The sequence below is a fragment of the Pelodiscus sinensis genome, chromosome 2 (genome assembly GCF_049634645.1).
Source record: "Pelodiscus sinensis isolate JC-2024 chromosome 2, ASM4963464v1, whole genome shotgun sequence".
NCBI lineage: Eukaryota > Metazoa > Chordata > Testudines > Trionychidae > Pelodiscus > Pelodiscus sinensis.
The window spans coordinates 92,294,707-92,320,011 of NC_134712.1; the positions used below are offsets into that span (position 1 = coordinate 92,294,707).

The window sequence follows — 25,305 nt, forward strand, 5'->3', positions numbered from 1 at the left end:
CAGCTTGATGACTCACTAAACCAGATTCGAAAGCTACAGCGATCCCTGGATGAACAGACAGAGGCAAATGATAATTTACAGATTCAGTTTAATCATTTGAAAAGCAGGTAAGTGCTTTACACACTTAACACTTTGAATCTGGGCAGGAATGTTAATGCAGGGAGATCAAGTAAAGATGAACTTTTATTGATTTTCTGTCACGTTTCCAGAGTCCAATCCAGTAACTGTTGCAATTGTTTAGTCCCCCCTACGTTTCTGGTTCATGTGAATATATTCAAGCACCTATGGGAATTTGTTTTTTAATCAGTCTGAATGAGAATGGATAATGCACAAAGAAATAGGTCCAGTGAATCAGGATAGGATACCATGGGTCCCATGCTGGGGTCAGTGTGCAGCTGCACCACCCAGTAGGAGTGCTTTGTGTGTGAGACAGACTTTGCAGTGGAGTTTTAAATATGCAGAGGGGAGCATGTCTGCTGGGTACCTCCTAAGCAGGATAAAGAAACTTGCTTCACTCTCAGCTCAGCCAGCTATGCAGTAGCCTTCACTCCTTCTCACACCTTTGCCCTCCTTTTAAGTGAGTTGTGTTCTAGCTCTCCTGCCACACCGTCCATAGCCTCAGACACAACTCTGACACTAGAATCAATGTCATCATGAATAGATCAGATTACTAATGGGAAGCTGCTAGACAGTTCTTCCAACACTGCATTCTATAGTCCTACTTCTAATGCCACTGAGGTGTACCAAATCAAACTACACCATCTACTCAATAAATTACCTGAAAAAAAACAGGAACAAATTCTCACAGACAAACCTTTAGAGCCCAGACCAGGAATACTCTATTTGCTACTCAAGATGCGTAAACCTGGGAACCCTGGATGGCCCATCATATCAGGCATTGGTACTTTTACAACATGACTGTCTAGCTATATTGACTCCCCCCTCAAGCCCTACACTGCCCAAGTCCACAGCTATCTTTGAGACTCCACAGACTTCCCGAGGAAACTACAATTCATTGGTGATTTCCCTCCTCCACACAAAAAACCCACTGTGGATATAGATGCTCTGTACATCAACATTGCACACAATGATGGACTGCAAGCTATCAGGAACTGTATTCCTGATGATGCCATAAAACAACAGGCCACTGAACTTCATGCCTTTGTTCTCACCCACAACCATTTCAGATTTTGGGATGCTATATGCCTTCAAGGAAGAGGAACTGCCATGGTTAGCCTCATGGCCCCAGAATACGCCAATGTTTTTATGGTTGATTCAAAGCAATGCTTTCTCAGCTCCTTTCCCCAAGTGGCCATCCTCTGCTATGTTACATTGATGACATCATCATATGGATGCACAAGAAGGAGACCCTTGAGGAATTCCACTGGGATTACAACAATTTCCCAGCTTCTCCTACACATCATCAAGGATCAACAACCTATCATAGATGATGATCATTTGCTCTCAGAGACTTTTGGATAACGGGCTAGCCCTCACTTACAGACTGTCCTCCAACCTGAGAAAATACCACCAACTCTACACCCCACTACAGAAACACTAATCCAGGAACTTATCCTGCAACAAACCCCACTGCCAACTCTGTACGCACATCTACCCTAGAGACGTTGTCACAGGTCCTAACCACATCAGCTGTACCATCAAAGGCTCGGTTATGTTCACATATACTAATGTACTATATGCCATCATGTGACAACAATGCCCGTGTCATGTACATCGGACAAACTGTACTATCTGCATGCAAAAGAATAAATAAACACAAATCCGATACTAAGAATAGCAACAGATAAAAACTGTGGGGAAGCAATTTACCCTCCTTGGCTACACAGTTGTGGACTTGCATGTTACCATTCTCAGGCCAAAAAGACTTAAAGATTCAAAAGTCTCAAAAACAGACGCACCAAGAAACTGCTGAGCTGGAATTCATATGCAAATTTGATACCTTAAAATAAGGTTTAAACAGACACCTGGAGTGGTTCTCACATTACCATAGATAATTTCCCATTCAGATACTCTCACCTTTGCATCATTGTTGTAGATGAGCCACATCTACTCTATTTTAATTTGCACTGATATCACACTCCCATCCCTTCCTTTTCTGATTTTTTTCCTCTTTAGCAGCTGAGGAAGTAAGTTGTATCTCAAGAAAGGTTATGCCCTAATGTCCTAATAAATGTGTTAATCTTTAAAGTGTCACCAGGCTCCCTGTTGTTTTTGCCAGGGATAAGTTACTCCACTTAGCATATGTAGGAACCTCCAGTGTCCCAAAATAGCTATTCCATGGCTTTAAACGTGCATGTTATTTCAAAATATATTTCAAAATAATGGGCATTCCACAAGGGTTAAGGTATTTGTCAAAATAGTGTTCTATTTCAAAATAACCTCAAAATAAGGAATTTTGAGGTAAGGGTGCTGTATAGATACACTCCAAGATTCATGCAAAAAGGAGGAGGAAAAAGTAGTAATTTCCTTGTAATAAAATGTAAGTCAGTGTGCATTTATATAAATGGGGCTGAGAAACCAACTTACATTTCAGAAAGCAGTAATTTTTTTAACAAATTAAAAGATTTTTCCCTTTTCTGTTGCTGCTGGTGTGCATGGTGTTTGTTGTTAAGTGTTGCAGCTGCAAGACAGCTTGGAGCTATTTGCTCGATCACCCTAAATTAATCCTGAGCCTCTACCTTGTGCCATGATTTACATCTGTACAAAAAGAACACAAAACTCTCTGTACTCACACTCATATAAATGACAGTCCAAGGGGCAAAGTACTGGAGAAATAGGCTTACAAGTAATCAATCAGAGAAGCTAGGACGCTAATGTACTTTGGGAAAGGTAGTATTCAGTCATCATATTTCCTCTTGATATATTTTAAAATATGCATTGTCGGATATATTTTGAACCATTTGCATGTGCTGGGTTCAAGATTTCCCCATGTTGCTTCACGTCAATCTTCCATTGGGTGTTTACTGCTTGCTGAAGTGAGTTGGAAACCACAACATTTTCAAATCTTTTTTTCTCTTCTTGTTTTACATTCTCATGGTATATGTCTCATTTGCAAGGCAAGCTACATCTTTGTTCCCTTTCTGGTATCAGACTGTACCCCCATAGGTGGCATTCCTAGTCCCTTTATTCTTGTGGGGTAGACTCTCATACCCTTCGGATCAGTGTTCTCTCTAAACAGCACAGCTTCACAGGTGATTAATCAGCCCTGCCTAGTCAGTCAGGAAGTCCTGTGAAGTTATGTTGCCATGCAGTTAAGAGGGAATACTGCTTGGGATGTCAATACCCAGATTCAAATCTCACTGTGCCAATGGCTTATCAATGTGCAGAGGCAGAAACACAAGTTGAAAAGGGTTTTCTCAACCTGAGGAGAGTGCTTTAACCACTAGTTACAGGATATTTTGATGTGGGGAATCTCTCAATCTCTCCTGTTGAATGTGTTCTACTATCTATTAAATAATAGTGATTGGAACAAAAGAACTGGACTTGGGTCTCCCAAACTCAGGTAAGAGAAAGTTGATATTGTGAGTAAGAGTGACCTTGAGCAGATAATTGGGCATGCATATATATATATATATCTATATCTATCTATATATATATAGTAGCCCAGTGTCTGTAATGCTGAAATGCAGGCTGTTCCCTCTGGGTGGCGCTGTTGCTGAAATTCTGGCTGTTCTCTCTGGGCGGCCCGTGCTGCATGGGGAGTGTGGGGCCCAAACAGCTGCTTGCTCCACTTGCTCCCCCGCAGTGGCCCAACTGAGTGGCGCAGAAGTCAGCCGAGCGCCACGGCGGGAGGGAAAGGGAGGCGGGGCAGTGACGTGTGGCATGACAGCAGCTCCAGGTCCCACCACCCGGCCATGAACATCACCGCCCTGCCCCCCTTCGCCTCCCGCCATGGCTCTCAGCTGACTTCTGCGCCGCTCAGCCAGGCCGCCGCGTAGGAGCAAGTGGCGCAAGCAACCATTTGGGCTCCGCGCTCCCCATGCAGCACGGGGAGTGCGGAGCCCAAACAGCCGAGGATCAGAGAAAGAGAGAGACAGAGAGAGAGGCAGGAGGCAGAGGAGACTGGGAGAGAGAGGTGGGGAGGCAGTAGGAGAAGGGGAGAGAGAGAGAGAGAGAGAGAGAGACTGGAGGCTCAGGAGAGAAGACCGACGTGGAGGAAAGACCTGAAATCACATCTTATGACGGGCTAATTGGCTAGTATATATATATAAATGCTGTGAAGTAGTGAGAGAAAGCTATGTACCATATAGGATACAGACCTGCAGTCAGGCTGAAATTGTATAGGATTAAAAAGACTATTAAGAAGGAGATGGCCTGAAAAATGAGAATAGAAGACTCTCTGATGACTTTGCAAGATTACCCAGCCATAACAGCCCGAAGAATAATGTTTGAGTGACTTACAATGGAGCACAGAAAGGAATCCAATTTAACTTTTCATCCCTACCCAGCGATTTTCAAAGGCAAGCAAATAGTGACTTCATATACTGTGGTTAGAAAGAACACCAAGGTAACTATCCTTCTATGCAGATAGAAGGTTACTGTTAACTCATAGTAAATTATCAAGAATGAAAGTGCTCTATATTCATCTCCTGAGAAGGAATTCTGTCAGGTTGCAGAATGATCTCCCTCAGGAAGTGATGCACAATCCATCACTTGAGAACGAGCTTTGGAAGGGTTTAACCATGTCTATAGGGAGCAATGTGCGGTAGGAAACAATCCTGCATTGTCAGAGAGGTCAACATAATAGGTTTATGACATCCTTTCTTAATTCCATGACCATTATTTGGCCATTTTGAAAAACATTTTGTAATGTTTCCAAACTACGGCAGAACTTGGTTCCACTAGGATGCCTCATTTTACAGTGGCAAATGTTTATGGTGCTTTGGTGGATCATCTCCATAAAAACCTGAGTGCTTGCCTTCAAATGCCAGGTCATCTCAATAAACATGACAGTATGTTCTTGATCTATGTAGAACACACTAGACTGCTAAAGATCAAGGAAACAACATTTTGTCATGATAATGTAAACATTGTTATGACACAATAAAATCAACAGCTTTTCTTTTCTTTTCAACACTGTCTTTATTTTATAGCATTACCACAGCTCCTCCAAGCTTTAAGGAGACAATTAGCAATGCATAAAAACACGAGAAAATCCTTCTCCAGTTCAAAGTCCTTTCAGAATTCCATTTCTAAATACTGCTTCAGGGATTTGGCCATACAGTACTGACTTTATAGCAATGTCCCTCTTGTCAGCGACACTTTAGAAACAAGGTTGTATTAACAAAATGACTATGCTGCCACCAGGGTTTCTCTCTTTGAGTTGGTGCTTTTAGAAGCATTTTGAGACTAAATGGGCTCAATAAGAAGATATGGGAGCATCAATACTTTTAGGCAGAAAGGAGTTCCTTTGTGGTGGCCTGGGGGACTCAGCTACTCGAAGAACTGCAGATGTTGAAGAAGCTCAAGCCCAGTAGTCTGCAACCTTTTTGTGCCCAGGATCACTTTCTTTAATTTAAGGGCAACCCAGCATCTACCTGCCCCTTCTCTGAGGCCCCATCCCTTCTCACTCACTCCATACTCCCTCTCTCTCCCACTCACTTTCCCCCACCCTCACTCACTTTCAGTGGGCAGAGGCAAGGGATTGGGGTTCAGAAGAGCTGAGGGCTCTTGGGTGGGGTCTGGGTGCAAGAGGGGGTGAGAGGTGCAAACTCTGGGAGGGAGTTTGGGTTCAAGGGGGTGCTTTGGCCTGGGCAGAATGTTGGAGTGTAGGAAGGGGTACAGGGTGCTGGCTCTGAGGGGGGCAGGTGTGTGGGAGGAGATATGAATACTTGCTCTGAGAGGAGGTTCTGGTCTGGGGCAGGAGGTAGAGGGTGAAGGAGGGAGTATGGAGTGTTGGCTATGGGAGAGGACAGCTCCCCAATCCCGGCCAATGAACACCACCAGTAGAAACAAAAAACAACAACAAAAAAGAAATGACATTTTAAAAAAAAAAAACCCATATGGCTAATTACTCCATTCAGGACATGTAAGGAATTTTAGACTCAAAAATTAAAGTTAAGTGTAAGAGAAATAAAAAATTAAAATGAAATGCACAGAGCAGCCAACCCCCTTAAAATAAAACACTTAAAAAATAAAATTACAGAGAATATATGTGCAATGCAGGAAGTACAGAGTAGTAACAACAATACAAGTGTGGTTTGGGAGGTGAGCATAAACAAAACTGTGTGTAATCCAGATAGTGTGTGTGTGTGTGAGAGAGAGAGAAAGAGAGAGAGAGAGAGAGACTGTGACTGAACTGTTAGAGCAATCTCAGAAACAGTGCCCTACCTCTGGCACTCACCATTCAGAGCAGTCTTCAGACCACAGCTGCTTCCAGTCCTCCTGTCCTGACCCAGGCTGTGTCTCCTATCCCCTGCTTTGCAGAGATGGGCAGGAGGAGAGAGGGAGGGAAGTGAGTGAGTGTCTGTATATACTCATGAACATGAGAGAGAGACTGTGAGAGCTGGCTGCTAAGGGAATCTCAGAAAGAGGGCACTGTCTATTTAAGAAACGGAGACACTCTCACACATTCAGGGAGTGCTCTGAGTCCAAGCTAGTCAGGTTGACCTCCCTCTTCCCTGCTCTGTGGAGATGGGATACAGGAGCAGAGGGACACCCTGACATCAGTTCCCCCCTCTGACTTCCTGCTGTGCACAGCCAGCCGCACAGGAGCAGCTGCAAGAGGGAACAACACGGGGAAAAGGGCTGCTGGCTGTGGAGCTCTGCTTATCCTCAAGCCTGTCTTCCTGCCAGAGATTGTGGTTAACTGGGCGAGTCTCCAGGATGGACCAGTTGATCAGGACTGAGGGGTTGATGACCACTGCTCTAGCCCAACTAACAGCCATCTTATGGCAATAGTTGGTACTGTGAAATAGCTATGCAGTCCATACTGCCATTTATAAAGTGATTTACAAATCTGAGTCATTGTTGGGGTGGTTTAATCCCACCAGCCCCAAATGACCAGCTGTCTGTGTGTCAACAAAGCTTTTAATCTTTGAGGCAGATTATCTGTCAAGCACTGTTCACTCTCATTAAATGAATAGTGCAAGAAAGGATAAAGTAAAAGGAATCATTATTTAACAGCTACTTTTTTCAAAGCATTAATGTTAAATATTTTAGCTACGGGTTTTCCCTTTTTTCCCATATAAAATCTACTCCATATTTGAAAGAGTTTGTCTGGCTGTTTGTTCAAGAACTCCTCCTAAGCAGTAAGAGCTAGGACCACCAAATTTGGTGTCAGGAAAATGGGATGTGCCTGGAATGAGATTACATAGCATAAAATCATACAGAAAAGAGACCAAATCACCAGGCAGGTGAAATGGGCGGGCCTGGGGCACCCCATCTCTCATCCAGGGCTGCCCCAACTCTGAGCCTTCCACCTTCAGGAACCCTTTAAGGAAAGCAGGAGGTGCTGAAGCATCCCCCAGTTCATACGTTGCTCCCAGTTCTCCTTTGTCAGGGAGTGAGGGGAAAGTGAAGTTTTCTGCATTCCTCACTCTGGCTGTAAAGCATTGTGGGCAGGTGAACCTGGACCTTCAGCAGCTAGGGGACATGCATCCCTTCCCCCGGCTAAGCCTATTGTTGGCAGTGGATGTACAGAACTATCTAGAGTACAGAAACATGTTCTGCAGAGTATACTGACTTACATGAATAAATGCATAAGTGTCCTGAAATACATTGTGTCTAGAAATCCCAGGTAATATATGTAAATTTAACAGCACTACATTACTTACTTGACAAATTCCTATCCCTCATCATTTATACTTTAAAATTACATAACTTTTAAATAAAGCACAATTTTCTTGTTAATACCTACCCCAGTGGAAAACCTTTTTATATAGCACTATTACTAATAAAGCTTTCAGAATATTAGTAGACCAGTATCATGCCCATGAACTGAGAGCTTTTGCATGAATTGATATCTGCTTACAATTCATGTATTATGTAAGAATATTTCAGATGCAGCCGTCTGTAAATATAACTTCAATTTAAAAAAAAATTGAAATGTTATTCCCTTACTGTCAACTAGCCTATAATTTTCCCAATGGTCTTTCAGATAAAATTGTGCTGTTGCTGCCATTCAGAAGGTCAGTTAAATATTACTGGGCCTTTAACACTTAGTTGACAGTATAGGAGAAATAATATCGCAATAAAAAATGGTTTAAAATAAATCTGGACAGCATTATCTTTCACTGAAAAGAACACCTTGTTGAATCTATAGGTTTTTTTTTCTTTTTTCCTCAAGGGAAGTCAATTGACCTCCTGTTATAGACAGGGCTCGCCAAGCCACGGCGAGCCCCACTCGCCAGCCACGCGGTTCAGCGCGCTGCGCATGCATAGACCGCGCTGCGGTGCCATGCCGGGCTATAATCTACTTGCCTGTGGTGAGTAGATTACCTAAATTGTCGAGCCCTAGCTACAGATTACAAAAGGGGAATTTTAAAATTCCCCTAAGAGCATATTGAGGCACCCTATCACTTGTTTTCTCAATGTAATTGTTTCCTATGATATTGACAATGCAATAAATACATTGGGAAATCTATATCCAGGTATAGGATTGAAAGACTAGGAGTTATTCATTCTTGCCACAATTAGTAATGATTGAATGAGGATACATAATTTGGTCATTTTTATTTGTAACCATATTGGTTTCCCTTCATGGGCCCACAAAAAAACCAGGATCTGGACTGCACCTAAACATATAAACTGCAATTAAACAGCACTGTAGTCCTGGCCCCACAATCCTGACACAGCTGACATTGGCCTAGCTGAAGGGGTTCAATGGCAGCAAGGACATACCCTCCGAGTAACTTTTCCAGGAGTAATTTTTCCAGACCTGAAGAAGAGCTCTGGCTATCCTGAAAGCACATCTCTTGCATCAACAGAAGTTGGTTCAATGAAAGATATTCCCTCTATCCCATCATGTCTCTCTAGACCAGGAGACTACAACCTATTGCTCTCGAGTCAATTATGGCACAGTATGGAACTAAATATGGCTCTTGTGTCATTCCCAAAATACATGCAACTTTTAAAATTAAAATGAAATATTAATTCAAATTTTAAAAAAACACATAATTACTCATGCAGCTTGAATGCATGCATGAATCCTGAATTTGACCAGTTATGATGTAAACTTCAAAGAAATGTGTGAGAAGATGCAGCAGCAGAAGTTCCATTAAATAAAATGTGAGTACAATGTTTCTTCTATGCTATTATTAATCACGTCAGTTATCGATAGTATTAAGTTGTATATTTTCAGTCATGCAAGTAGGCATTCTGATATTGGCTCTTTATTGACCACTTGTTCTGAATTTTGATGCAGTTTGGCTCTTTGGTTTGAAAAGGTTACCGACTTTTTTTGTTGTTTTGGGCTTAGGTCTTTTAATTTCTGTTATTGGCCTTTGATTTTAGAATAATTCTGTTTTGTTTTATGAGCCCTTAAGTGACAACTATCAACCTAGATTGAAGAATTTTAATAAGTTGTCTTTATGCTACAAACGATTTTCTTAGACTTTGAGAATCCTATCTGTGCAGTATACAGTAACTTGGCTGACATGTTCCTGCTTGGCTCTTGAAATGTAGACTAAAAAAGGGTGGGCTTTCAATAGCCAAAATGAATCAGTCCTCACCAGTATGTCGCATTGAATTGAGTATAACTAGACATTTGACTAACTGCTCCTTAATGTGAGAAAAGGGTTCAAAACTTGACCCTTACACATTAGGATTTGTGGATGGGCTACTCATCAATATCTGGAAGTGTCCATCAATGATAAACATCTTTCTTGGCATTCCAAGTGCGGCCAGCTCTTCCTATTGAAGATGGCATTAGAGAGAGTCTGGACTGCCAAAGTTTCCTATGAAGCTGCTATGAAGTCATTTAAACCCCCTGACTTCTTTTCTAAGTGTTGGCTCAAAAGGATCAACAACCACACCATGATGCCACAAAAAAGTAAGTCAGTAATCTGGTGGGGTTAGAGCATATGCCTACTGTAAGTGCCTTTTGTAAGGAGCTTCATTTTTTAAAGTGATTTGTGCTAACTCATGGGCTTCTGGTTCTAATGTATTGTCCATTTTGAGCATAAAATTCAAATGCAGCAGAGGGGGCTGCCCTGGTTATAGCACCCAATGTAGCATGTATGGTTACTTGTCATATGGACAGGTGACATATGTGTACATTTGGTGCAAGGAGCTCCTGGCCCTCAGAGACCGTGGATGGGCTTTGAAGGCCAGGGTGGCTGAATTGGAGGAGCTAAGGGAGGCAGAGAGGTACATAGACGAGGCTTTCTGGAACACTGTAGAATTGTTCCTCCTCCAGTCAGACAGCCTCTGTGCTCTTAAAGAGAGCAAAAGGCGCAGGGAACGAGAACATTCAACTGGAGCAAAGGGAAATCATCCCATAGTTGGGACCCTCCTTTCAGATGATGTGCTAGCTTCTCGCACTGAGGATGCTTCTCTGGGGGAAGAAACTCCAGTCATGATGGAAAGGCAGGTGTTAGTAATGGGGGATTCAATCATTAGAAATATAGACAGCTGGGTTTGTGGTGGCCGGGAGAACCGTATGGTGACTTGTCTGTCTGGTGCAAAGGCTACAGATCTCTTGAGACATCTAAATAGACTTATGTATAGAGCTGGGGAAAAGCCAATGGTAATGGTACATGTAGGTACCAATGACATAGGGAAGGGTAGGAGCAAGGTTCCCTGTAAGCTGTGAGTCCATGAGGGTGCACAGCCCTTTTCTGAGCCCTGCACAGAGGTTCAGAGCTCCCAGAACTGGCAAGGAGCTCAACTGATCGACTGGGGAAAGGGGGGGACCGTTCCCTCTCAGAGGAGCAGAAGCAGCAGCAGCTGCTGCTGCCTACTGTAAATGGAGAAACTGGCTCCAGCCTCTACTCCAGGGCCGGGCAAAAGACGATCTGTGGACCAAGGGCCAGATCTGGCCGCAAGAGCCTCAACTGGCTTCCTGCCTGCCCCGCTCCCACTCACCACTCCAAAAAGCCAGGGGAAGGGCCACATGTATGTTTGTGAACACTGAGAGTCTAGAGGGAAGGGAGAAAAGCTTCTCATGATCCCTCCATCCCCCAGTAGCTCTCATTGGCTGGTTTCAGCCAATACAGCTGCCTGTTTGCAAGACAGGTAGCAATTGAAGTGTCCCTCATGCCTCTCCCTCCCTCTCCCAGCCCTATGTGTCCCCCTTCTGCCCTCCTACCCCATGTAACCCAAACATTATGCACCCCTGCCCCAGCCACCATACATCTTCCCAAACACTGCATCCCCTCCTACACCTTTTCTCAGGTCACAACCTCCCTCAGACCTTGCACCCCAATTTGCTATCCCTGGTTACAGCCCAAATCCCTGAACCCCTGCCCCAGGTCACAACCCCTTCCCAAGCTTCTCACCTCAGTCTGTTGCCCCAGGTCACAATCCCCTACTTCACCCCAACTCCCTCCTAGATCCCACATCTCAGACCCTTACCCCAAGCTCATTTCTGTACCCAGTCTCCATCCCAGACCCAACACCTCAATCACTTACCAAATTTTTGAATTGCCCCCTATCAAAAATTATTGCCCACCCCTATGTTAATGGCTTAAGGAAAGAAAGAAAAAAGATTCTTTTAATGGATTTTTTTTTAGTGTTGCCGAGATCTAATACTCTGATCTTAATGATTTTTTAAAATTCTGTGTTACTGATTAATACATGGTAAACTGCATTGCACTAAGGCTGAAGCTTTGCTATCTGGTAGAGTTTTAGCTCTTACGAGTCAGAAATAGCAAGTACTACGTATGATGCTAGTTGTTTTGTAGGGTTAAACCTTATGTACAAGATCTTTGAAATATGCATCTTCAGAAGGATGATGTAACATTTACTCCAAGGTCTCAGAGAGGATAGCTATGGGTATGTCTACACTACCCCGCTAGTTCGAACTAGCGGGGTAATGTATGCATACCGCACTTGCTAATGAAGCCCGGGATTTGAATTTCCCGGGCTTCATTAGCATAAGCGGGGAGCCGCCATTTTTAAATCCCCGCTGCTTCGAACCCCGTGTAGCGCGGCTACACGGGGCTCGAACTAGGTAGTTCGGACTAGGGTGCCTATTCCGAACTACCGGTACACCTCGTTTCACGAGGAGTACCGGTAGTTCGGAATAGGACCCTAGTCCGAACTACCTAGTTCGAGCCCCGTGTAGCCGCGCTACACGGGGTTCGAAGCAGCGGGGATTTAAAAATGGCGGCTCCCCGCTTATGCTAATGAAGCCCGGGAAATTCAAATCCCGGGCTTCATTAGCAAGTGCGGTATGCATACATTACCCCGCTAGTTCGAACTAGCGGGGTAGTGTAGACATACCCTATGTTAGTCTGTAACTAAAAAAAACTTAAACAACAATGGTCCTATACCACCTCATACTAACAAAAATATATAAATAGTATCATGAACTTTCGTGGGCACAACCCACTTCTTCAGCCAAGAGTAGTGTTAATTTTCTTTTTATTTGATTTCATATTAAATAATCATAAGCATTTCTCATTGTTAATTATCCCTTGTTTTAATATATTTTCTTCCACACTTATGGACTATTTAAAATGTATATTTATGTCTATGATTTTTGTTTGTATTGGTGGGTACATATCCACACACTACCTCAATATTGGTGTTACACATAAGAACATTCAGCCTGCACAAAAGAAAATTCACCCACCCAAGCATGGAAAATCTTAGAGGGAACAGTGGGTAGGAGAGAGGTTCTGGAGGCCAAATGTAGACTGCTAGGAAAGAGATTGAAATCCAGGATCTCTATGGTAGCATTATCTGAAATCACTTCATTTCTGTTTCTCATATTTTCCTTTCCCAGTTTCTATCTGATTTAGATTCTAAGCTCCTCAGGGAAAGAACTGTCCATGCATTTTTACAGTACTTAGAGCAATGGAACCATAATTTCAGCCATTGCCTCTGGCTGTTTCCATGATAAAAATAACAATAAATAATATCAAATGTCATTCATTCAAGGTATTAAACAAAGTCAAACAAACTACAAATGTCCATTCCACCCTCCTAGCAGTTGGAGAGGACTACTGCAAAGTAAATTCTAACATTAATCAGCCCTGTACCAAATTTAAAATCATAACTTGAGTAAAACTTGAAAATAATTATTAAATAGTCATATGAGTTTTATTCAGATGCCCCAGTGATGATGTATAACAAACTAAATGAAATTAAATAGAAAGATAAATTATGTATAACCTTTTAATCGGACTAATACATTTCTTTAAGTTTATGAATTTATTCACTTTCATTTAGTAGAAACATACTCTTTTCTTTTTCTTCATTGTTGTTTCACTCAATATTTTGTCTCCTTTCCTATTGTAGTCTTTCTAATTATCCCTTCACTTTGCAGAGAGCTAATTTTAGTTAGCTGGGAGACTTAGTTATGTGCATGGAATTGTACTGTGTGCAAACAACCCTGGTATTTTCATCCTAACCTGAGCGGGGAGTTGGGGAGAAGATAAATATCAACTTGATGTAATTGGCTGCTTAGCTCCCATCTTGCACTACATTTTTATCTGAGATTGTAGAAGTCCTCCAAAACCTTCCAGTAAACATAGCTCTAATCTTGCAAAATTGTCTTCATCTCTCTAATAAAGCATATAGTGTCTTACTTTGGACAATTATTTTGAAAATGTATAGCCTGATAAAAGCTGATGCAATAACATCGACTTCAGTGGATCGGATAGCTCATGCTAGGATCGGATAGTCCATTTTTCAATTAATATATTTTAATGTGATTATACTGTCACTAATCTATTGAACTCAATTTGTCAGTGTTTTTGTGTCTCTTTCATTAATAATTAGTAAACGGTATTGCTAGTTGCTAAAGCCTTTTAAAATCAATTGAAAGAATTTCATTGTTTCCTGTAAGCATAGGATTGGACACTTGAGAACCAAAATATTTTCTAGCATTCAGATAGCATTTGTCTGTCTTGGAAAATTCCTCTCTTCATAGCCACCTGGCTGTAGTGTCATACAAAGTGGTCTTCAACATTAACAGTGCTACTGCTTGTAACACTGTACACTAAGATATGCTATCAGGAGAGATTTCCTTTTTGTATCTACTTAAAAGTGTTAGCTTTAAATATAAACTGGTTCAATTTTGAATTGTTATGTTTGCCTTATTTATTTTGAAGTTTTACGGTGAAAAGCCAGTTGCTTATGTCTCTTATGACAAACTGTTTGAAAATGCCAATGTGTCATCCAATGCTATAATACAGTGGTCCCCAACCTTTTGGGGCTACCGGGTGGGTGGGGGTGGGGCCACACATGCACCATGCGCTGGGGGATGACACCGCACATGCTCCAGGCGCCTGGAGCCCGGGGTGCAAGAATGGCTCGGGCCGGCCCTGGTCACTAGGTAGGCACACATAAATGCCGCAGCGGGCGCCATGGCGCCCGCGGACACCAGATTGGGGACCACTGCTATAATACAATTTTATTCTTTGTTTTAAATTTGATATAATTTTGTTAGCAAACCAAAAGGATATTTGTAAAGAATAATTTATCAGCAACATGCTATTGAAATGTGGCTTCTACTTTACTTAAATAAACTTTTTAATTCCAAATTGTGATAGAGATTTAATGTAGCTAAATAAACATATACCATATTGAGAAATAAGAAAAAAATTATATCACAATTATTATAGCCTGAGTTTATAGTTGTAATTGGTGTCATACTAAATAGTGAATTATGTCCTTTACCAGACTATGAGCCTAGCACATTATTTAATCAGTACATTGGGGCCTGACTCTATTGGGGTATTAAGCTTCTAGTGACTCCAGTAAGAATGGATAAGGTTAAATAGTTACAGACTCAGGGTACTTGAGTCTTTTCTATATTTTATGTGTGATATAACCCTGCTAACTTGATTTAAGCAATAAAGAAATAAATCTCTTAGAAGATCAGATTTACTCTTCACCGACCCATTGCAGAGGTCTTCTCTGTTATAGAAAATAGATCATGGATTATATATATCAACAGTTTTGAATATTTTATAGTCCTTTACTATCTCCAATTTACTCTTATTCACAGGGAAGGGCAACAATTGTGGCTAACCATTTTTCTATTCAATAAGGTCAAGCACATCATAAATACATTACTTGTATTCTTTTGAGAGATTGCTTCCTGGTCCCACTGCTCTTGTGACATATCTCAGCAAGGTCAGCCAGTGGGCAGCATATCTCTCCAGGCATTTTATCTCACTTTAGAAAGGACAGTGATGATAAATCATCCAGAAACCGTTGCATTCCCAATTTCTCATTAAGTCTCCATTCTGCCAGCATACCCAATTTCTCCCTTCTCCATTCTGCCAGCAGGCTTGACAATTTTATAATAACCAATTGTATGTTGGGAGGGTCTGTAAGAAAGAGAAAGTATTATTCTTCCTCTTACCTCACAAGCCATGCAATGCATCTGTGAGCACCCTTTAAAATGCTGCTTCTTCAGAGGCATATTTTTGAATATTAAGATAAATTACTGATAGCATTTGATCTATTAAACACTATTGATATACCTATATTCTTACAAATTCTTATTTTAAAATATGCAAATATAAAAATGGAAAAAAATACATTTATATACATTCAGTGTGAACAGTATTTAAAGGCTCATGTTTTAGCCATATTTATGGCTAAGTTTAGAACAGTGTGCCTTCTTAATGCTTACCTTCTTCATTTATCAGATTCTTGTTTCCCACTCCAAACACATATGTAGGTAAAGTATGATTGTTATGACTTTGGGTTATATTTCAAAAGTAGCCTATACGTTTTCATGATCAAGCACTTGGGTTTGCATACTGAAATCTGAGATTTAGGGAACACTAATTTAGAGACCAGTCTCAGGGCCCATGTGAAACTGAGCTATCTTTGTGGCTATAACTAGCTCAGTCTTCCCAGAGTATCTTCTATGAAGATCAAAGAAAGTGATGATTGAGATCGAGGGACAGGGGGTAGTAGCAGAATTCCTAACTAGCTCCATTACACATTTCATTTTCAGACCAGGTAAAAATAAACACCTGTTTGTTTCTACAACTTTTTCTACACCACTCAAAAGTGAGTGACACATAGGCACACATCCCTCTATATAGGGGTGGGCAATAATTTTTGATGGGGGGGCCACTCCAAGATTTTGGAAAGTGGTCAAGGGCTGCACTCTTCCATGATATTAATGGAGATGTGGGGTCTGGAATGCAGGTGGTTGCAGAAGAGATCTTGGGGTAAGGGATTGGGGTGCCGGGGGGAGACTGGAGTCTGGGAGAGATTTAGGATGAAGCAGGTGTTGTGACCTAGGGCACAGGGGTTTGGGATGTGAGCTAGCATAGGAAGGGACTGTGATCTGGGGCAGGAGATTGGGATGCCAGATCTGGGAGGAAGTATAAGTATAAGAGGGAGACAGAGGGTTTGGGTATGTTGTGTGGGGGGGGGGGGAGAGGAGAGGGGATTGGGGCAGGAAAGGACTGGGGTGCCAGAAGCAGGCTGTGGCCAACAGATTTACTTGTCAGCTGCCAAACTAGCCTGCCTGTCTGCAGACTTAAAATGTTTCCCAGCCAGGCTGCCTACCTGGCCATGTGCTTCATGAATAACTGAGCCCAGAAGAGGGGGCATGATTCTTCATAGCTGCCTGTTATTCTAACAAGGAGCTCCATTGGCTGGTTTCCCATAGAATGTGCTGGGGGTAGGACAGCTCCTCAAACTTCCCTCCTCTGCACCACTTTCAAAACAGAAATGGAGCCCTGCAGGCACATTTCAGCACAGCACGTGGGGCTGAAGGGCAATCTGGGGAGGCTGCCTGGGGCTCCCTGCTGCCTCCGGGAGCCTGATCCAGTGGCTTGGTGTGCCGTATTTTGCCCAGACTTGCTTTATATGCACCACAATCCTGTAGACATTTCCCTTATTTTTGTACGCTTACGTTTTACTTGCATGCATAATTTTGGTGACATATTTGATGGGCAAATTTTGTTCCAAAAGTCTTGACTAGGAAAAGTTCAATTTCTTATAAAGGTGTGTTACAGTAGGAGTGTAGTATTTCATTTCCCAGCAGCTCATCTCCATAGGGAAGCAAACTGAAGATATATCACTGCACTTTGGTAGCAGTGCAAGGAAAAATTACAGTCACATTTTGATCCCTCCCAGTCTTAAAATATTTGACAACAGAGTTGGAACTATGACATAGGAAATAGAAGAATGAGTCAGTTTTATACATTCATAGATAAGACCATCTAATCTGACCTCCTGTATAACACAGGTCATAGTTTATATGCACACTCAGGCCTGCCGATGTGCAAGGGGTTAGAACTGTGGCAGTGGCAGCTACTGGGAGCACTGGGCCCTATAAAACACAGACAGACCACCACCATGTGCTCCGGGCAGTTCTAAGGGCTGGGGGGAGGCCGGTGTGGCACACCCTACCCTGAGCCTCTCACCTTCCGCCTGAGGCCCCACCCCTGCTGGGAGTGTGGAACCAGAACCAATACCCACCCCACCCACCCCCCACACCTTGCTCAGGGACCCATGGAGACTGCTGTTGCCTCTGCATGCACTGTTTCCCTTTGCTCATGCAACCAGGCTGGCAGTGCAAGTTACTGATTGATTAAATAACATAAGAGCAGAAAAAATTACTGCATTTAAATAGCACTGCGTGGTTTGTCCTTCAAAGTTCCCTAAATTTAAGACAAGAAGAAAGATCGGAGGAGAATTTTTAATTGGATTTCCTTGAGCTTGAAAATGTAAATTTCTCTCTGGGTGATGGGCATAGGTTCAGGTGTGTAGTGGGGTGGGAGTTTTTATTTGATATTTTCAGAAATCTATTCACCTGATCCATATTATTCACAGCCATGGCTATATGAATACAGAGTGGCTTGGGCAGTCTAAACACAAAATCCTCAGCAAATATGAATATCCCCCTCCCTCAGTACTGCGTGTGTCTTCTTTTATAACACACTTCTTCCCAGTTTTAATGCTTCAGTTGGCTGAAGTGGAAGCATAAAGGAAATCTCCACAATGTTGCCTGAGTCCTTCATGTCACAAAGGAATTAAAATAAAAATTAGATTTAATCAAGACTCATGAATGAATAATCAGATTGTACATTAAATCTTAATTACTTTTTCTAAAATATAACCAAATAATTCAGAATCATTGTTGCAGTGAGGTAGAACTTACATTAGCATGACTGAGGCCAGTAATTAGAATATTTTATAAAATGCTTTTAACGTGGTCAGCACCTAACTTTTTTGCCCTTTATTATTCCTTCATCTTTTATGTATGAAACGTCTTCACATTTTTTGATAGGAAAGTTGTGTTGAGAAAAAAAACACTCAGAATTTCTTTACAAGTTTAGATCCCTCTGTCCGATACACGTTTTGTGTAGGCAGATCAGCTATTATGCAGTTTTGTGACTTGATTTTCTTAAGAAAAAACGTACCTAATAGTGAAAGAATGAAAAGGTGCTAGTAGTTTCTGAACATATTCTCACTTCTCTTCCAAGTCTGCAAATATCTATTAGACTTGATCCTGAATGGTAGAGTGGGCTCTACTTCTATTGATTTCAGAGGGAGCTTAGCAACTGCGGGAGGGGTAATCTGTAGGCTTTCTGTCATGGGATGCAAGCAAGGATGTGAAACTACTACTGCTTGTTGTGTAGTAATATCCCTTAGGGACATTGCTTCATTGCATTATAAGTTTCCTATTGAGTTCCTGTTTCAAAAAGTAATACGTGAAACTGCCATGGATCTTTTAGTGTACTTTGGTACGATCTTCATGACAAATTACTGTGCATCAAGCTAGTGTGTTGTAGATTCACATCCTGGCTTGCTGTACACTAAGACTATGTACACATTACCACTTTAAAAAAACTTAAAAAACAATTAACAGATTTGCAACAACTTAAAGACTACACACATGTAGCTGGTATCATCTTAAAGTTTTAGCATAAATTTTAAGCCACCACCTACGCAACATAAATTACAATGTGGACAACACTATATCCTGCTGACAGAGGTACGACTACATACTTGTGGGAGCTGGAGTAATTAAGTCTATGGGAGAGCTCTCTCACATTCGCTTCCAGAATCTGTGCTAGCAGTGCTACAGCAGTACAACTGTGCTACTTTCTGCAGTATAGCCATCATCTAACTCACCATGTAAACAAGCCTGCGACTCAAGAGATAAAAAACTAAGTGAAAAATAAGCTAAATGGGGATGGCGTACGCTTTTTTTCCGGGTATCCTTAATCTGTGACCACGCATGGTACAGACCCTGGCAGGGGGAGGAGGGAAGAGGCTCTACATACTGCCACTCCCATTCCCCTCCAGTAGCAGGAACATCAGTGCACTGATGTGCTTCTATTGGAGTTTTCTCCTGCTTCTTTACTGCTCTGGGTAAGCCAGGTAAGTGCCCACATCCTCTCCCCCTCAAGCTCAGTGCCCTCCCTGGCCCAGTAAATTCTTTCAGCTAGCATATCCTGTTTCCCAGAGTTGCCAGATTAAAGAGGTTCCGATGTATTTTAAAACATTCTGGAATTTTTGTTTCAACATAAAACTTAGGAGTTCAGTGTAGCTCATTTCAGAGAGGTAACCGTGTTAGACTGTTGCAGCAAAAACAACAAGGGGTCCAGTAGCATTTTAAAGACTAACAAATTTATTACGATATTAGGGCATAAGCTTGTGTGAGCTTGTAGGGGATTGACCCCCGGGGGGGGGCTTATGTCCGCCCCCTCAGTTACCAAAGCGTTGTTTGCCACTGCACGCAACTTACTCGGTGTGCGCCCCGCGGCGGTTGGGGGAAGGGGGTCCGGGCCCGCCCTCGCTCCGGACCCCAGCCCAGGGCCCTAAGGTGAGGGAAAAACTCCCCACCTAACAGGGGGGGTCGAGACCCCTAAACTCCCCTGCTCTCAGGGTCCACATCCCTGCCCTGGGCCACTTCTTCCCCCCCGGAACCAAGCGGTTCACCTGGGTGTTCCCTCGGCCCCCACCCAGGGCCTCCAACACCAGCTTACACTCGCTGGGCCTTGCAGGGGAAACGTCTCCTCGGCGTCTCCCCCCTTTGCCTGCCTCCCGGCCGCTTTTGAATGGGCCGCCGGTCGCAGGCAGATGACGTCAGCCCCTTCGTCTGCCTGCGGCCCCTCCCAGGGTAGAGCGTCAGGTGACGTCTCCCTGACGTCACCCCGCCCTCGTCCCCCTCCGGCGCTAACTGCCGGCCCCGGCTCGTCACCCGGCCGGGGTGCCGGTTCCCCCGTTCCTGCCCCGTGCGCGGCCGTCTGTGCCGCGGCGGCTTCCCTGCCCCCGCCCGCCCCGGCTCGTTCCCCGGCCGGGGCGCCGGCTTCCCTGTGCTGAAGCCGCAGGCGGCGGGCTGTGCCGTCCCGGGGGTTAAGTCCTCCCCCCCTCTCTGCGGCGTGCCCGCGACTCTCGGGAGGGGCGGGGCTACCCCGCCACACGCCTTCCCCCTTAAGTCTGGTGCCCCACTCGCCGTCTCTGTTTCCGAGTTCTCGGCCACGCGGGACAGCCAGTCTGCATTTCCATTGTTGGTCCCCGGGCGATGTATGACCCGAAATTGGTAGGGCTGCAGGCTGAGATACCACCGCAAAATCCGTGGGTTGGTGTCTTTCATCTGCTGCATCCACTGCAATGGGGCATGGTCCGTCACCACGGTAAATTCGTCACCTACGAGAAAGTATCTTAGTGAGTCAATGGCCCATTTGAGGGCCAAGGCCTCCTTTTCCACTGTCGCGTACCCCCTCTCCCGAGGGAAGAGCTTGCGACTTAGGTAGAGGATGGGGTGTTCCTCGCCCCCCTCCTTTTGCGTCAACACCGCTCCCAGTCCTACTTCGGACGCGTCCGTCTGAAGGGTGAAGGGCTTATTAAAATCCGGTTGAGCTAGTACGGGGGCGCTTACCAGCCGGTCTTTTAGTTCTCGAAATGCGCCCTCACAGGTTGGGGTCCACCTTACCCTTTCTGGTTGTCCTTTCCGTGTAAGGTCTGTAAGAGGCGCCGCTAGCGAGGAAAAGTTAGGGATGAACCGCCGGTAGTAACCTGCCAGCCCCAGGAACTGCCGCACCTTTCTTTTCGTGGTTGGGACTGGGTGATCCCGTACTGCCTGAACCTTGTCCACTAAGGGCTTGAGCTTTCCCCTCCCCACCGTGTATCCTAGGTATGACACTTCGGCCCTCCCGAATTGACACTTTTTTGGGTTGGCCGTCAGCCCTGCCTTCCTCAGGGCTCCTAACACGTTTGCTATGTGACCTAAATGTTCCTCCCAGGACTCGCTGAATATCACAATATCGTCAATGTACGCTGCCGTGTAATCCTGGTGCTCTCGCAGGACCTGGTTCATGAGTCTTTGGAACGTGGCTGCGGCCCCGTGCAACCCGAATGGCATGTTCCTAAATTGATATAGCCCGAAAGGTGTGGCGAACGCCGTCTTTGCCTGGGCCTCGGGCGAGAGCGGGATCTGCCAGTACCCTTTGGTAAGATCAAGGGTTGACAGGTAGGTGGCTCTGCCCAGGCGTCCCAGTAGTTCGTCTATACGGGGCATAGGGTACGCATCGAACCTTGAAATCGTGTTGACTTTGCGGAAGTCGATGCAGAATCTGGTTGACCCATCCGCCTTAGGTACTAACACGATGGGGCTTCGCCATTCACTACGGGATTCTTGTATCACCCCCCATTCTAGCATGGCCTGGAGTTCTTCCTTCACCGTGCCCCATAACTTTCGCGGAAGGGGGCGCATATTGTCCCTCACCACTCTGCCGGGCTCTGTCTCGATCTCGTGCTGCACCAGCGAGGTCTGCCCGGGTCGGCTAGTCAATACTGGCCTGAACTGATCGAGGAGGTGGTGCAGCTGTTCTTGCTTCGGGCCCGGTAGCTCCTCTCCGATCCTTACTCCCTCGATTTTCACCTCGGGCTCCCCCCACGGACCCAGCTCAATATCCGTGTCTCTGGGTTCAATTAGGAGGACCTCCCGCGGGTGCCACTTCTTCAAGAGATTTACATGGTAAATTTGAGTGTCTCGCCGGTTGCGGTCCACCCGTATTTCATAGTCTACCGGGCCCAGCCTCCTTATTACCCGGAAGGGCCCCTGCCAGTGGGCCAAGAGCTTGGACTCCCCACTGGGTAGCAATAGGAGGACTTGCTCGCCGGGCTCGAACTCCCTCACCTGCGCCTTCTTGTCATAGTAGGCCTTCTGCCCCTCTTGCGCCTTTCCTAAGTTCTCTCGTGCCCGGCCCGCCAGGGTATGGAGGGTCCCCCTCAGTTTTTGCACATACTGGGCTGCCCCCAAGGTGGGGGAGACCGACGTTTCCCATCCCTCCTTTACCAGGTCCAGGATTCTCCGCGGCCGCCGCCCGTATAACAACTCGAAAGGGGAATACCCGAGTGATGCCTGTGGTACCTCTCTGATGGCGAACATCAGCGCGGGGAGCAGCTTGTCCCATTCCCTGGGGTCGTCTTGGGCGAACTTCCGGAGCATCCCCTTCAGCGTGCGGTTGAAGCGCTCTACTAGCCCGTCGGTCTGGGGATGGTATACCGACGTCCGGAGCTTCCGGATCTGCAAAGTCCTGCACAGTTCTGTCATAACTTTCGAGGTTAGGTTCGTCCCCTGATCCGTCAGCAGCTCCCTGGGCAGCCCGACCCACGAGAACAGCTTGACCAGTGCCTCGGCAATAGCGGGGGCCGTAGCTCTTTTCAGGGCCACCGCCTCGGGGCAACGGGTGGCGTAGTCTATGATGACTAGGATGTAACTGTGCCCTCGCCCCGATTTCTCCAGTGGCCCCACTAGGTCCAATGCCACCCGTTCAAAGGGGGTCCCTACTACTGGCAGGGGGACAAGGGGCGCCGGTGGGACCCGAGTCCCGGATGATCGCTGGCACTGTGGACAGGAGTTACAAAAGTTTTTAATCTCTTGGTACACCCCGGGCCAAAAAAATCTCTGGAGTACCTTCTGCTGGGTTTTCTCCGTGCCCAGGTGTCCGGCCCACGGGTGTTCATGCGCTAGCTCCAGGACCTTCCATCTGTACGGCCTCGGGACCAGCAGCTGCCATCTCTCCTCCCCTGGGAGTCCCCCTGGAGACACTCGATAAAGGCGGTCGTCTCTTACCTCGAACCGAGGTCCGTCCGGTTGCTTGGGCGGGTCTTCTCCTGGAGTTTCCCCCGTAGTGCGCACCTGCTCCCAGGCTGCCCGTAGGGTAGGATCTTCCCGCTGTTGTGTAAGGAAGTCCCCCTCCTCGACGTCGAGTCGGGTCTGCCCTGATGCCTCAGCCGCCGGGGCCACCCCTGGGATCGCTTCTTCCCCCTCCTGTTCTCCTTGGGCTACCAGGGTCCCTTGCCCCACCTCGGGCTCTTGTCCGGGGTTCCGGCCCCTGCCCCCCCGGCCCAGGAGTCGCTTCAAGCCGGGCCAATCCCGTCCTAGCAGGAGCGGGTATGCTAATCTTGGGCCAACGGCGACTGTGCAGTTCCTTTCCACCTCCCCATCCCCTATCCGTACCTGGGTTGTGGGGTAGTAGTGGATGTCCCCATGAACGCATCGGAGGGCTATCGGTGCGCCCCGGGCCCGCACTGGGTATATCACGTCCTTCCGGACGATGGTCTGCCCGCACCCCGAGTCTAATATGGCCTCCACCGGGTTCCCATTAACCCATAGTCTCCGGATTACCTGCGCCACTCTAGCCGCCCTCCTGTCCGTGCCTCCTGTGCGCCTCTGCCCGAAGGTGCAGTCCATCAGGGTGCAGTCCCTTTTGTAATGGCCCTCCTGACCGCATTGGTAGCAGACTACCTTCGGGGCCCCCTCGGGCAGTGGGGCGCCCGGCCCCGTTTCCGTTGCTCGGTCTATCCTGGCCTCTCCCCCCGGGCGGCTCCACCGTGGTGCCAACCTTCTTGTCGGGAGGGGCCCCAGGGAGCCCCCGGATCCTCCTCCGGCGTGTTGGGCCCCTGCCGGCTTGGCCGTCCCCGTCTCGCTCCTCCGAGGTTCTCTCGAGGTTCCTGTGGCTTCCTTCCCTACCGGCCCCTCGGCGGCCAGGTAGTGTTCCATAAGGGTCACCGCCTCGTCCAGTGTCTCTGGGAGGTGCCGCCGGACCCACTGCTGTCCTTCGGCCGGGAGGATGCGGACATACTGTTCCAGTATCACTAGGTCGGCCACCTGGACCCCCGTCTTTGCCTCAGGCTCGAGCCATCGCATCCCTGCTTCTTTTACCCGCTGAGCCACTGCCCGCGGTCGCTCGCGAGGGTCGTACTTGGCCTCGCGGAACCGGCGGCGGTGGGTCTCCGGGGTGACCCCTAGTTGATCTAAAATGGCCTCCTTGACTTTAAAGTAGCATAAGGCGTCGTTGGCAGACATTCCCCGGTAGGCCAGTTGGGCCGACCCCGATAGGTAGGGTGCGAGGAGGGTCGCCCAATGTTCTGGCGGCCATTTCGCAGCGGTGGCCACCCTCTCGAATGTCACCAAAAATGCCTCTGGGTCGTCGTCCGGCCCCAGTTTCGTGAGGCGTATAGGTAGTTGGGTGCCGACCCCCTCTGCCCCTCCGGTCCCTCCAGCTGCCCCGGGTACCGTCACTGGTGTCCCTCGCGCCATCTGCTCCTGCCGCTCCTGGAACTGGTTGAGGAGTTGTTGTAGCGCTTGCATTTGCTGCTGCTGTTGCACTTTCTGGGTCTCCGTCCACCATTCCAAGACCTTGTTTGCATCCATCGTGTCCTGCTAATCGATACCTTGTTAATTTCGCTTACCCCGTCCAGGCCCCCGTTCCGGGGCCTACAGTACCCACATTCTCCACCACGTGTAGGGGATTGACCCCCGGGGGGGGGCTTATGTCCGCCCCCTCAGTTACCAAAGCGTTGTTTGCCACTGCACGCAACTTACTCGGTGTGCGCCCCGCGGCGGTTGGGGGAAGGGGGTCCGGGCCCGCCCTCGCTCCGGACCCCAGCCCAGGGCCCTAAGGTGAGGGAAAAACTCCCCACCTAACAGGGGGGGTCGAGACCCCTAAACTCCCCTGCTCTCAGGGTCCACATCCCTGCCCTGGGCCACTTCTTCCCCCCCGGAACCAAGCGGTTCACCTGGGTGTTCCCTCGGCCCCCACCCAGGGCCTCCAACACCAGCTTACACTCGCTGGGCCTTGCAGGGGAAATGTCTCCTCGGCGTCTCCCCCCTTTGCCTGCCTCCCGGCCGCTTTTGAATGGGCCGCCGGTCGCAGGCAGATGACGTCAGCCCCTTCGTCT

General features: G+C 46.4%; 1 protein-coding gene and 1 long non-coding RNA gene across 4 annotated transcripts in view; one reads left to right on the forward strand and one right to left on the reverse strand.

The window, feature by feature from the left end:
• CCDC102B (coiled-coil domain containing 102B) overlaps positions 1–25,305 on the forward strand; it is a 333,694-nt gene that overhangs the window by 233,514 nt on the left and 74,875 nt on the right. The window contains exon 8 of the mRNA XM_006121423.4: positions 4–107. Within this exon, the coding sequence (XP_006121485.2) occupies positions 4–107 (104 nt within the window). The remainder of the gene's footprint in view (positions 1–3; positions 108–25,305) is intronic.
• LOC142827133 (uncharacterized) overlaps positions 1–25,305 on the reverse strand; it is a 66,931-nt gene that overhangs the window by 469 nt on the left and 41,157 nt on the right. The window contains exon 3 of one of the 3 annotated variants that reach the window (XR_012901580.1): positions 6,365–6,436. This is a non-coding gene — a long non-coding RNA (uncharacterized LOC142827133). Of the gene's footprint in view, positions 1–6,364; positions 6,440–23,909; positions 24,785–25,305 lie in introns of those variants that run through there. The other 2 variants (XR_012901581.1, XR_012901582.1) reach the window with 2 other exon arrangements.